The sequence below is a fragment of the Eubalaena glacialis genome, chromosome 11 (genome assembly GCF_028564815.1).
Source record: "Eubalaena glacialis isolate mEubGla1 chromosome 11, mEubGla1.1.hap2.+ XY, whole genome shotgun sequence".
Lineage (NCBI taxonomy): Eukaryota > Metazoa > Chordata > Mammalia > Artiodactyla > Balaenidae > Eubalaena > Eubalaena glacialis.
This window is the reverse complement of record NC_083726.1, coordinates 96099763-96113343: the sequence shown is the minus strand read 5'-3', so window position 1 is coordinate 96113343 and position 13581 is coordinate 96099763. Positions and strand designations below refer to the sequence as shown.

General features: G+C 37.9%; 1 protein-coding gene across 1 annotated transcript in view; it reads left to right on the top strand.

Moving 5' to 3' along the window:
• IRAG2 (inositol 1,4,5-triphosphate receptor associated 2) overlaps positions 1-13581 on the top strand; it is a 91156-nt gene that overhangs the window by 24931 nt on the left and 52644 nt on the right. The window contains exons 11-16 of the mRNA XM_061205287.1: positions 190-249; positions 354-418; positions 1936-2035; positions 3760-3894; positions 4646-4747; positions 5796-5959. Coding sequence (XP_061061270.1) covers positions 190-249; positions 354-418; positions 1936-2035; positions 3760-3894; positions 4646-4747; positions 5796-5959 — 626 coding nt within the window. The remainder of the gene's footprint in view (positions 1-189; positions 250-353; positions 419-1935; positions 2036-3759; positions 3895-4645; positions 4748-5795; positions 5960-13581) is intronic.

Here is a 13581-nt window from a genome sequence, read left to right as displayed (position 1 = left end):
CGCATTCTTTTCTGCTTAGTTTTAATCACAAACACAGACTAGTTCAGTTTTCCAATAATGAGATTAGTAGAAGGTCTCAACATCATTGGGCATTTACAATTCTTCCGTGGCTCAGATTGATAGTCTAGTAAATACAATTTAGTGGACTCATACATTTATTTGCTATTAATTCTCTCTCCTACTTTTCAGAAGGATTTAAGTATAGAAGAACTTAAGTCAACCATCATAGAATACGAAAGCATTATAGAGGTATACCATAATGATCTCACAGCTTGCAAGGTGGGGTTATTAAACGTAAATGTGAATGTCCCACTAGAGTAACACGTGCAGCCTAATGTTGTATGTGATTCCAGAACTTACGAGGGGAGAAAAACAAACTGGCTCATGAGTTACAGCACTTGCAACAGGAACTCATCGTGTAAGTACAGAGCAACCCTTCACCAGCCTTCTGTCATGTGCCCCCGCCCTACATTCTTCACCTACCGAGCTATGTGCAGTTCTTTGAATGTGCCACGTTCTTTTCTTCTGTACCTTGTGATATTTTCTCTGCTTTTCTCCTAAGAGGACGAATTCCTTCACAAGTTTTCCATCACCCTGCCTTACCCTTCCTTGCTTTTCTCATACCTTGAGATTAAGTAATCCATCCGGGTTCGTGCGTGGCACGTTGTTCTTACCTCTTTCCCAGCACCCACCACCTTATGTTACAATCGTTTGTTTCTGATTATGTGTCACATGCTAGTCCAGGAGTCCATAGGTAACAAAAATGAGTACAGCCAGCAGGGTAAGTGCACACACTTACGTTAGGGAAGTGACGATGAGGAAAGTGCATTATCCGGGTAAAGATGGGGGGTTACTCTGCTTAGCTCCAGATAATTGTTACATCAAGAATAGATGGGCTTCCCTGGTGGCGCAGTGGTTGAGAGTCTGCCTGCCAATGCAGGGGACGCGGGTTCGAGCCCTGGTCTGGGAGGATCCCACATGCCGCGGAGCAACTCGGCCCGTGAGCCCCAATTACTGAGCCTGCGCGTCTGGAGCCTGTGCTCGGCAACGAGAGGCTGCGATAGTGAGAGGCCCGCGCACCGCGATGAAGAGTGACCCCTGCTTGCCACAACTAGAGAAAGCCCTCGCACAGAAACGAAGACCCAACACAGCCATACATACATACATAAAAAGAATGTAAGCAGACAAGAATAGCATTAAAAAAAAAAAAAAAAGAATATATGGACCCAGTGTGGCCACATGTTCCAATTTTTTAAAGAAAAGCCAGAACTCTAGATTTTTAGGGAAAACTTTAACAATTTTAACTATTGGCTCCAATTCTTAAAAAAAAGAAAATATAGCTTACCTGTTTGCAACCACCTGGAGTCACTAGTGTGTGCAGCTCCTGGAGGGCAGGGACTACCTCTTTTTATTTATTATTTATTTATTTATTTATTTATGGCTGGGTTGGGTCTTCGTTGCTGTGCGCAGGCTTTCTCTAGCTGCGGCGAGCGGGGGCTACTCTTTGTTGTGGTGCGCGGGCTTCTCACTGCGGTGGCTTCTCTTGTTGCGGAGCACGGGCTCCAGGTGCGCAGGCTTCAGTAGTTGTGACACGTGGGCTCAGTAGTTGTGGCTTGCGGGCTCTAGAACACAGGCTCAGTAGTTGTGGCGCACAGACTTAGTTGCTCTGCGCATGTGGGATCTTCCCAGACCAGGGCTTGAACCCGTGTCCCCTGCATTGGCAGGCGGATTCTTATCCACTGCACCACCAGGGAAGTCCCAGGGACTACCTCTTAGTCCCCTCTGTATTCTTAGGTACCTTATACAATCCTTGGCACACGTGGGTGCTTACTGATTGTTTGGTGATAAATAAACCTTATTCTGGTGACTTAAAACATAATATTGGAGGCATACCTAACCAGATGACTCCTGTTTTTTTTTTTTTTCCCCCCCAAGGAATGGAATCCAGTTGAATGTCAGTGGAGAGCATAAGAGTGTCAACTCTGAAGGAGAAAAATCTCTACATTGTGAACTCATTCTCTCTCAGTCTGCAGAGGTAGGTAATTATCATCAAGTGGAAGGCTTTAAAAAATAATCACCACGTGGGATAGCTTGCTATTAAGTGAAGTTCTGTAGCTTGCTGAAAAGCACTCATGATATTTTGAGGGAATCTGTTGATAGTTTATAGAACCTAAGTGTAAAGTTTCTTAGCCTGGAAGAACAGATCTTTTTCAAGTTATGGCTGAAAACTATAGTGAGACTCCAGCATGGGGTTGTGGAAATGTGTGTTCAGTGAATCTGGACTTTAGAAATCTTTATATTCTTTATATTTTTCAGGACAAACTACCTGCAGTGATCCCCAGCCTGGGGTCTGAAAGATAGCGGTAGAGATCCATGAACTGTTTTTAGTATTTCTCCAAAGCCCCAAAGTAAATGTATCTACCAAAAATAAAGATGCTCAGAAACAAGATGAAATTTCTTTGCTTTAGGATCTAATTGTACCAACCCAAATTAATGATACTGATTATTATGTTCTGAACATAAATTAGCATTTTTATATGTTTTGGGTTAATTTTTAAATGGCAAAATGAATTATTGCTTTAAAATCTCCAGTTTGTTCATAGACCCATTTCTTTACAATAGGGGAGGAAACAGTCGAAAGCTTTCTTGTGGATGAAATGTTGGGACCCACCTCCCTACTATATTTTTACTCCTTTGTACTTTCCAGTTTTGTGCTTGTTATGTTAGGAAATGTTTTATTAGCAAATTACTTTTTTTCGCTACTTTGATGGTCTTTCCATGTTGGGTAGATGATGGATATGCCCAGAATGTCCTCCTGTTGACAGCTGTGATATGACCTTGAAAGGAGAGAATGTCCTCGGGGCAAATGCTGTTTGAACTTCTCCTGCCAAGGATGCAGCGCAGCATATGCTGCCTTCACCTAAGGCCGTCTCAGGCAGCCTTGAACATCCTGCTGAGGGCTGTGCTTTCCTGACATTCTGTTTCAAATACTCATCATTTTTACTGTATTTTTGATACCAAGCCAAACTGCCAGACTGAATGAAGTGGTGGCAAATCTGCCATGGCAATGTGTTTTATCCCCAGTCCTCCGAGATAATAATGATGCCAAGATGCCAGCCTGTAAAGCTTTATAGTTCTGAACAGGGGTTAAACAGCTGGCAATGTTTTGGCTCTGAAGTTTATCCCACTAATGGATTAAGAAGTCTTTGCCTTCTAATTGGAATCTGGAATAAGAGCCCTATGACCTTCTTCCAACAGATAGCAAGAAGAAAGTTAAATATGTTGTCATATATCTAAAATATGACAGGACATAGAGGCTTTGAGAGACGTATAAGAAATTTGCTTTGTGAAATATCTTCTGAGAGTATCTTCTATGAGTGGAGGACAGACAAAAGAAACCAGTCTGTTTTCAATGGAATTTATTGAATGCCCCCCAGCAGTTTTTTTTTCTTTTTCTGTGAATTTCTTTCCCTTCCCCTCTTTTCATAAAATTAGAGCCATAAAATATCACCTACATGTAAATGTTATCTATTGGATACATGAATTTTCCTTAAGAATGAGTAAATGTTAAGTTAAATCCATCTAAGAGAGAAAATGAAAACAATTTTGGGGGGATATTAGGAGGATTTCATAAGACTATTTAGAACTATTTGATGGGGATAATTACATTGACCCATGGGCATCATTTTCATAAAATAAAAATATTGAATGTTCTTTATTCAGATGACAGAGTTGTGGACATTTTGGTAATTGTTTCAGAACAATGAAACCAAGTGGCAGTGCAGTTTAATCAGCTTGTCATCTCTGGACACAATGATGGACCAAGAAATGCTGCTGTTACTGAGAGAACTTGAGCAAAAGGGAGTGGAGTTCACAGCTATGCTTCAGAAGCTGGTATTGTATAACATCTGCATATTGTGCTGTTTCACTGGCCAGGAACGTCTGCAGATAATTGACCTACAGTCTGTTTGCTGAGCACAAGCATATCTGTGTGTTGGGACCCAAATCTATCCTACTACGAAATGAGAAGATTTTTCTCAAACCTTCCTGATGTGGATCTTCTAGTTCTGGGTCCATCAGGACTAACAAGTTGACCATTAGATATGGATTGCTTAAGCTTATTTTTCCTACAGGTTAATCTTTAGTATCAAAGGGCTGAAGATGCAGTATCTGTTGAACAGTTTCCTTCTAGCTAATGGCTAGTACCTCTTTCTCCATTTTGATTTTTGACTGGAAACTCTAGATGGTCAGAAAAAACAGAGAACAACATTTTCATGTTGGTATTTCCAGCCCCTTTCACAGTACCTAGCATATTGTAGGTAGTATTTAGTTTGATGAATGAAAAAAATCCATGAAAATGCTTGTTTCCGTCTATTTGAGAGGGGAATGAAAATGGGTAGGTTTTATTCTGGAAAACAGTTCTATCCAATATATTCAGCATATATAGGGCACCTGACGAGAGTTAGCATCTACACATGGCAACATCCTGGGATAAAGGAAAGTCACTGGGTGGCCTTAGATGACAAGAAACTCTCTCTGGTGGCTTCCTAAATTACCTGCATAAAACCTGGTCTAAATTACTTCTTATATAATTGCATATGGCTTTCACTGAATTCCTAGTTGAAGATGTGGAACTCTTTTTCAGCATGAAGATGTTTCTGAAGTTGAAACACTCATTGATAGTTCTCTACAGTGGGTAACTAATCCAGAAATTACTGTGAAAGAAAAGTGGGAGAACAAGCTTACTGTAAGTGTTCTATATTTTGTGATTTCCCTGGTTTTTCTTCTACTTTCTTAACCCAGGTAATGCTTATTATACACAGTATCATTTCTAAGACTTTATTGTAGTGTTCTGCCATCTCATTCTGGCGATGTGTGTGGAGTGTGTGTCTGGGGATGTGCATGAGTGTGCATATATGGGTGAGAGTAAGAGTGTGATGGTTACGATAAGTGTGTGTGAGTGTGAGGGTGGCAAACGAAAGAGGGAGTGAGTGTGAGGATATGGGATATGCCTTGGAGAGACAAAGAGTAAATAAGATGATTTAATTAAAAGTGTATTTTATTTGAATCCTTGTGAGAACTGGCTGGTCTAAGCTTGAATTTTTCCTATCAAAATTCTCTAACTTTGATAGAATGATTACTGTGCAAAAGGATCTTATTCCTGAGACTCTGACAGTTTTATTATACCAGAAATTAGCAGAATATCAAAAATGGAAACTTCTTAGATAGCTAGTCCCAGTTTTGTTAGAAAGGGAGCATATAAAAAGAAACCTCTTTAATTTATCCATCACTTATTATCTCTGCTTCTTGACTGCCAGACAACTTCCTAACATCTCTCAGTCCCCTGAGTTAAGCTAAAGCGTGAAGTAAACTCTGAAAACTCTGGAATATTAATTTCAGCCCTTGCCAACCTTACCTTTTTAAAAAGGTTTTTAATATGTGTTTGAATATGGTAATCAACAAGTACTGATTTTATTGCATTTCCTAGTCCCATTATATTCTAAAGCAATTGTGATTATTGACGAAATGGTCACGTATCTTAAGAAAAAGAAAGCAAAGCTCAGTTTTAGGCACACTATGGGTACATAATATGTACTTGTCAAATTGAGATAATCAACCCACAGGATAATCAATCTGTAGGCAACTGCAAATTGGTATCTGTTCAATTAGAATTTTAGAGTCCAGTAACAGTGAATGCTATTGAGGTGGGAATGGCCACAGCATGTTATATTGCCTGTTATTTCTTTATATTTAACATTGGAACAGTGGAGTTTGTTTTGTGACTCTTCTTATAGGAATTCAAATATATCAAGGAAGAGAAGCTAAATCTTTGTATATTAATGCTGAACAGCTTGAGAAACCACAAAGAATCCCTTGATAAAGAGTTTGCCAAATTGAGAGAGATTTTGAAGAGATTCAGGCTGGAATATTTTTATTTCAGAAAAGAATTTCTTCCCAGGTGATGATCCCTTATATATAAGAAACCCATGCTTTATATACATAACATGTTTGTAATTGTGCCATGGCATTCAGTTTACCTTTTTCAAGTTGTATACCTTGATTTCAGATGACACTTTTTCAGGGAAGACATTTTGTCTGACAATTTTCAATTGTGAAAGAGTATGAAATTGACTTATATATTCAAAATTTCAAGTAGTAAACTTGAAATCTATGGAAATCCATATATTGAGTTATTTTTCCCTAGAGAAGGAGTTTGGAATCAGAATATAGAATTCTTTTAACCAGAAGGGGCCTTAGAGATTATTTAGTAAAACCTCATAATTTTACAGAGGACTGGGGCAAAAGGATGTAAAGTGAATTGATCAAGACCTGAGAGTTATTAATGGAAAATCTATGAATAACTCTGTTAATGGAAGGACTTGATGCTGGGACTGTTGACTCCTATCCCATTGGGCTTTATGTTCCATCTCAGGGTACAATGCATTACACTGGGCCCTAGTCAATTAAATTTCAAGTAAAAGAAGTCATAGGGAATAGAAGACTCTAAATGTAAAGTGACTTAAAATCTTAACCTTCCTCTCACCTTAATTCTTTTTTTTTTAAGTACCTGTGTTTTATGTATGTGTGTATGTGTGTATGTATGTATGTATTTATGGCTGCACTGCACGGCTTGTGGGATCTTAGTTCCTTGGGATCTTAGTTCCCCGACCAGGGATTGAACCCTCGCCCTCAGTGAAAGCACGGAGGTCCTAATCACTGGACTGCCAGGGAATTCCCCTTAATTATTATGTTTTCTGAGAAAACCCTCAAAATTTGTACACTATGTAAACCACATACTAAACAAGGACAGGGGTTAGATCTTTTGTTAACCACTAGTTATATAGCTGCTAATGCCTTACTTAGCATTCCCTTAAGAAATGCTTTTTGACTGACTGAATGAATGAATATGGGTGTATTTTGAATTTGAATAAAGTAAAAGAAAAAAATGTACTTAGAGACCAAGATTGCTGAAAGAAAATAGCAAGAAGAAACTATTTTATTCCCCCCAAATAAGGAAACTAGGTATCAGAGAGAGTTTAATACCAGAAGGAACTCTCAAGAAGATGATCTTCTGCTTTCCCTAAGAAACCGGGGAGCCCAGACTTCCCCATAGTGGTAAAGGTGTGGGTTAAGTAGATATGCAGCTTCCTTACACAGATACCATCTCCACAAAAGGGAGCATTGAAATTCTTCTGTTTAGCAACCAAGAACTATTTGGAGAGAGGCCTGCACTAGAGTCATCTAGGAGTAAGCGAATCTTCTGTATTATCCTATTAGACACGCGAACGGCCCAGTTAAATAATAGTAGGTACGATTTGTTGAGAGCTCATTGTGTTGTATGTAATGCTAAGAATTTGACACACATTTATCTCCAGAGAGGTCACCCTGGTGGGGTTAAGTGACAGCTGGGATCAGGCCTAGATATGGTCTACTTCAAAACCTATATTCTTTCAATTCTTAATCCCTACCTTCTACTTGTTAAAATCTAATGTAATATTTATAGGGCAAAATAATACTCATCAATGGAAGGATGGCTTAGCCCCTGCCTTCTAAACATAATTCAAAAGACACAAAGCCATATAGAGGCTACACACAAAATGATTTGGCTATAGGTATTAACTATGAATAAGAACATGAGTGAAGTATTTTGTGGCGGTGAGAGGGAATTCTATATTTAGATGAAGTAGGAAATATTTATTAAAAGTAAACTTTCAGGAGTTAGCTGTTTGCTGAGGAGAAAGCTTCCATTTTGGTGCAAGAGAAACAGACTCCAGTGCTGAGGAATGGAAAGAATTGAGTGAGGCAACGAGAGGCAGTGAAAGAAAAAAAAAAAAAAGGCTTTTGGAGGGCTTGGTGAGAAAAACATGTCATCATTTGTACATGCTTTTGTACATCCAAGTGCCACCTCTTTGCCAGACTTTTTTTCCCCCTAAATGCTAGGGAATTATAGAAAATAGGACAGAAATCTCTACCTCCATGAAACTAACATCTATTAAGGGACACAGATAATGAACGAACATATAATTATATAATATAATCCCAGGGAGTAGTAAGTGATATGAAGAAAATTAAAGCAGGATAAGAAGACCAAGAATGACCAGGACCTGATTTTAGAAAGAATGGTCAGGAAGGGCCTGTCCGAGGAATGATGAATTGAGTAGATAAATGAAGTGAGAGAGTGAGCTATGCGATGATCTGGGGAGTGTTCTAGGCAGAGGAAATAGCTAGTGCACAGGCCCTGGGGTTGTAATGAGCTTGGTATGTTTGAGGACCAGCGGGAGGCCAGCGTGACAGGGGTGGAATGAGTGCTGGGCAGTGGTAGGAGATGAGGTCAGAAGGATAGGCAGGGGTCAGGTCCACAGCCTTGCAGTTCATGTTTAGGAATTGGGGTTTTATTCTGAGTAGATGGGAAGCAATTGGAGGATTACAAGCAGGGAAGTAATATAACTTGTGTTTTGAAGAATCATTCTGGCTGCCATGTAGAGAATTGTCTATCGAGGGCAAGAGTGAAAGCAGTGAGACCAGTGAGAAGAGGTTTTTTTCAATAACAGACCACCAATTAGAGATCCTGAAATCAATTTACTGGATTATGACCCACTTAAAAAAATAAATATAAAAATATCAGAATACATTGTATGTAGTAAGAGTAAGTAATATAACATAAAAATTTTGTTTCAGCTAGGTATGTGTGTGTGTGTGTGTGTGTGCTTAGTTAAAATATAAAATATTTACTGAGTCATGGTCAAGAAAGCCCCTGAGATAGGTGCTATTGTAATAGTCCAGGTGAGGAGTATAATGTGAGCCAGGGTGATAGTTATGAAGGTGATACGAAATGGTTGGATTCAAACTATATTTTGAGGATAGATCAGATCTGACTTACTAGTGAATTAGATGTGGGAATGAAAGAAAGAGAATCATCCTTGACTTAGGTGGTTTTGGTCTGAAAACTAGGTAAATGGGGTGCTAGATGGCAAAGTCCGGGGGAGACTCAGACTTGGCAGGAGTGAAAAAAATCAAGATTTAGCATTAGGACATGTTAGCAAGGAGAGTTGTTGAATTTAAACACACACGCACACCCAAAGCTAAAGCTACTATGCCTCTCAACGTGATAATGAAAATCTCTATAGAAGAAAAATCTTTGAAGTTTCAACATTTGTTGAATATCTTTAATAAATGGTACTATCTAATTTTTTAAAGCTTTTTCTAAGGCTGCTGTGCTTCATAAAGTAAATAAATGTTATTGTCTTATAGGTACAAATACATATAAGTGATTAAAAGCTTTAGTATTATTAAATATGGGTTTCTGTTGGTCCTTACAGTCCTTTTGCTTTCCCTTGAAAGATAATGAACACTCCTGGTAGCTTAGACTATTCCCGGAAAAGATAAAAGTAGATAAAATTGATGTCTTAAAAAACAGAGGAGGTGATGTCAGCAAGAAGGTGGAATAGGAAGCACTGGACCCTCCTTCTCCCAATGGATACACTGACTCAACAGTAATACATGAGCAAATTCCTTTTGTGAGAAACCCAGAAACTAATACTTAAGAGGCTCCTTCACCTTGGGTAACCATAATGGGTAACCAGCCACATCAATGATGGTAGGAAAATTCTAGATACCCTTGCACCATAATTCCTGCTCCTGGCACAGCGTTATATGATCAGAAGGAACCCCCCAGCTCCTAGCTTTTTCCTGAATAGGGAAAGAGTTGGACTATTGTGCCCAACATTCCAACTTTACTGAGGACTGCCCAAAATACCAGCTTCTGTCTCACGTGTCTCAGAATGGAGACAGAACTGGGTGTACTGTAGACATCTGGGGGACACTGAGAACAAAGACAGTGGTTTGAATTAGCACACAAGCACTCATCATAGTCCCTCCCCCTAGCTCAGCACAGAGTAAGCAGATGAAAAATTCCAGATCACAGCTTCTCCCTAGGGAAGGAAAGAGTTGGATCACACATCCAACATTCCAGCTATTCTGGGGGGTTCCTAAGAGACTGGCTTCTGTCACACCCATCTTAGAGCGATGATGGGACCCTTATACCCTGGATGCCTAGGTTCCAGTAAGAACAAAAATGGTGGGTTGAACCAACATAAAGATTTGAGAGGCTCCTAGAATCTCTGCTCAAAGTGACTGGTAAGGAATTTTTCCTGTATAAGGCCAGTCTGCTAATACTGGGAGAGGTGGATCTTTTTTCTGATGTGAAGATACCAATACAAAGAGTCAAGAAAAATGAAGACACAGGAAAATATGTCTCAAACAAAGGAACAAAATAAATCTCCAAAAACCGTACCTAATAAGACAGAGATAAATGATTTACCCCACAGAGAATTCAAAATAGCTGTCATAAAGTTGTTCAATGAGATCGGGAGAACAATGCATGAACAAAGTGAGACTGTCAACAAAGACAAAAAGTACCAAACAGAAATCTTGGAGCAGAAGAATCCTGAAAATTTTGCCAGAAGAGTTCAATAGCAGATGCAGAAGAAAAGGTCAGTGAACTTGAAGAGAGGTCATTAAACATTATCCAGTCAGAGGAGTAAAAAAAAAAAAAAAAAAAGAGAGAGAGAGAGAGAGAGAATGATAAAGAGTGAAGAAAACTTAAGGGACTTAAGGGATATTATCAAGTAGACCAATAGATGTATTATGGGAGTCCCAGAAGGAGAAGAGAGAAAGAAAAGGACAGAAAGGTTATTCAAAGAAATAATGGCTGAAAACTTCCAAAATCTGGGAAAGGACACCCAGACCCAGGAGGCCTAACAGATCTCAAATAAGATGAACCCAAAGAAATCCACACTGAGACACATTATAATCAAATTGTCAAAAGTCAAAGAGAGAATTTTGAAAGCAGCAAGAGAAGAGTTTTGTCAGGTATAGGGGAGCTCTCATGACTATCAGTGGATTTCTCAGCAGAAACCTTGCAGGCCAGAAGGGAGTGGGATGATATATTTGAAGTACTGAAAGTAAAGAACTACCAACCAAGAGCACCATACCCAGCAAAACTGTCCCTCAAAAATGAAGGTGATATAAAGACTTTGCCATACAAACGAAAGCTGAGGGAGTTCATTACCACTAGGCCTGCCTTACAAGAAATGCTAAAAGGAGTTCTTCAAGTTGAAACAGAAGGACCTTAAACGGCAATATGAGAGCATATTAAAGTATAAAATTCACTGGTAAAGGTAGATATATAGGCAAACACAGTAAATCACTTTTAATTCTAGGATAAAAGTTTTAAAAAAGTATTATAAAAAAACGTATAAAAATTTGTTAATGGTATACTATATAAAAAGATATAAATTGTGACATCAAACAAAATGGGGGGGGCAGGGAGGTAAAAGTATAGGTTTTTTGTATGTGATTGAAGTTAAGTTGTTATCAGCTTAAAATAGATTACTATAACTGTAAGATGTTTTATGTATGCCTCATGGTAACCATAAAGAAAATACCTATAAAAGATACACAAAAGAAAAAGAAAGGAATCAAAACATATCAATATTAAAAAAAATCAATGAAACACAAAGGAAGACAGGAAAAGAGGAACAAAGGAACTACAAGACAGAAAACAATTAACCAAATGGCAATGGTAAGTCCCTCCCTATCAATAATTACTTTAAATGTAGATAGATCAAACTCCCAAATCAAAAGACATAGAGTGGATTGAATGGATTAAAAAACAAGACTCAACTATATTCTGTCTATGAGACTCATTTTTTGAAAAAATTTTTATTTTATATTGGAGTATGGTTGATTTAAAATGTTGTGTTAGTTTCATGTGTATAGCAAAGTGATTCAGTTAAACATATACATATATCCATTCTTTTTCAGATTCTTTTCCCATTTAGGTTATTACAGAATATTGAGTAGAGTTCCCTGTGCTATACAGTAGGTCTTTGTTGATTATCTATTTTATATATAGTAGTGTATATATGTTAATTCCAAACTCCTAATTTATGCCTTCCCCCCACCTTTCCCCTTGGGTAACCATAAGTTTGTTTTCGAAGTCTGTGAGTCTGTTGCTGTTTTGTAAATAAGTTCGTTTGTGACATTTTTTTAGATTCCACATATAAGTGATATCATATGATATTTGTCTTTCTCTGTCTGACTTACTTCACTTAGTATGATAATCTCTAGGTCCATCCATGTTGCTGCAAATGGCATTATTTCATTCATTTTAATGGCTGAGTAATATTCCATTGTATACGTGTACCACATCTTCTTTATCCATTCGTCCATTGATGGACATTTAGGTTGCTTCCATGTCATGGCTATTGTAAATAGTGTTGCAATGAACATTGGGGGGCCTGTATCTTTTCAAATTATGGTTTTCTCCAGATATATGCCCAGGAGTGGGATTGTTGGATCAAATGGTAGCTCTATTTTAGTTTTTTAAGGCATCTCCCTACTGTTCTAAGAGACTCAGTTTAGATTTAAGAACACATATTGGCTGAAAGTGAAGGGGTGGGAAAAGGTATTATGTGCAAATGCTAATCAAAAGAGAACAGGGATGACTATACTTATGTCCAAAAAAATAGACTGTAAGTCAAAAAATAGACTGTAAGTCAAAAAAATAGACTGTAAGTCAAAAAATAGACTGTAAGAGACAAAGAATATAAAACGATGAGTCAATTCACCAGGAAGATACAATTATAAATATAATTGCACCCAATATCAGAGCACCTAAATATATAAAGCAAACATTGGCAGAATTAAAGGGAGAAATAGATAGCAATATAATGTCATTGTAGGAGACTTCAATACCCCACTTTCAATAAGGGAAAGAACATTGAGACAGAAGATCAGTAAGGAAACAGCACACTTGAACAATACTATAGATACAGTGGACCTAACAGACATATATAAAGCATTCCACCAAATAGCTACAGAATATATTGATACATTCTCAGGTGCACCTGGAACATTCTCCAGGATAGATCACATATTGGGTCACAAAACAAGTCTTAACAAATTTAAGAAGACTAAAATCATACTCAGTATTTTTTTCCAACCACAATAGAATAGAACTAGAAATCAGTAGTAGAAGAAAAACTGGAAAATTCACAAATATATGTAGAAATTAAACAACATACTGCTGAACAACCACAAAAAAGAAATTAAAAGGGAGATTAGAGACTATCTTGAGACAAAAAATGGGGACAACATATCAAAACTTAAGGCTTGCAGCAAAAGCAGTACTAAGAGGGATGTTAGTAGTGATAAATACCTACATTAAAAAGAAGAAAGATCTTGGGAGTTCCCTGGTGACCTAGTGGTTAGGATTCTGGGCTTTCACTGCCATGGCCCAGGTTCAGTCCCTGGTTGGGGAACTGAGATCTTGCAAGCTGCACAGCACAGCCAAAAAAAAAAAAAAAAAGAAGAAGAAGAAGAAAGATCTCAAACAACCTAACTTTACACCTCAAGGAACTATAAAACAAAAAAGAAAAAACTAAGTCCAAAGTAAGCACAAGGAAGGAAATAATAAAGATTAGAGCAGAAATAAACAAAATAGATAATCTAAAAACATTTTTAAAAAAATCAATGAAACTTGATTTGTTTGTTTTTGAAAAGATAATTGAAAATCTT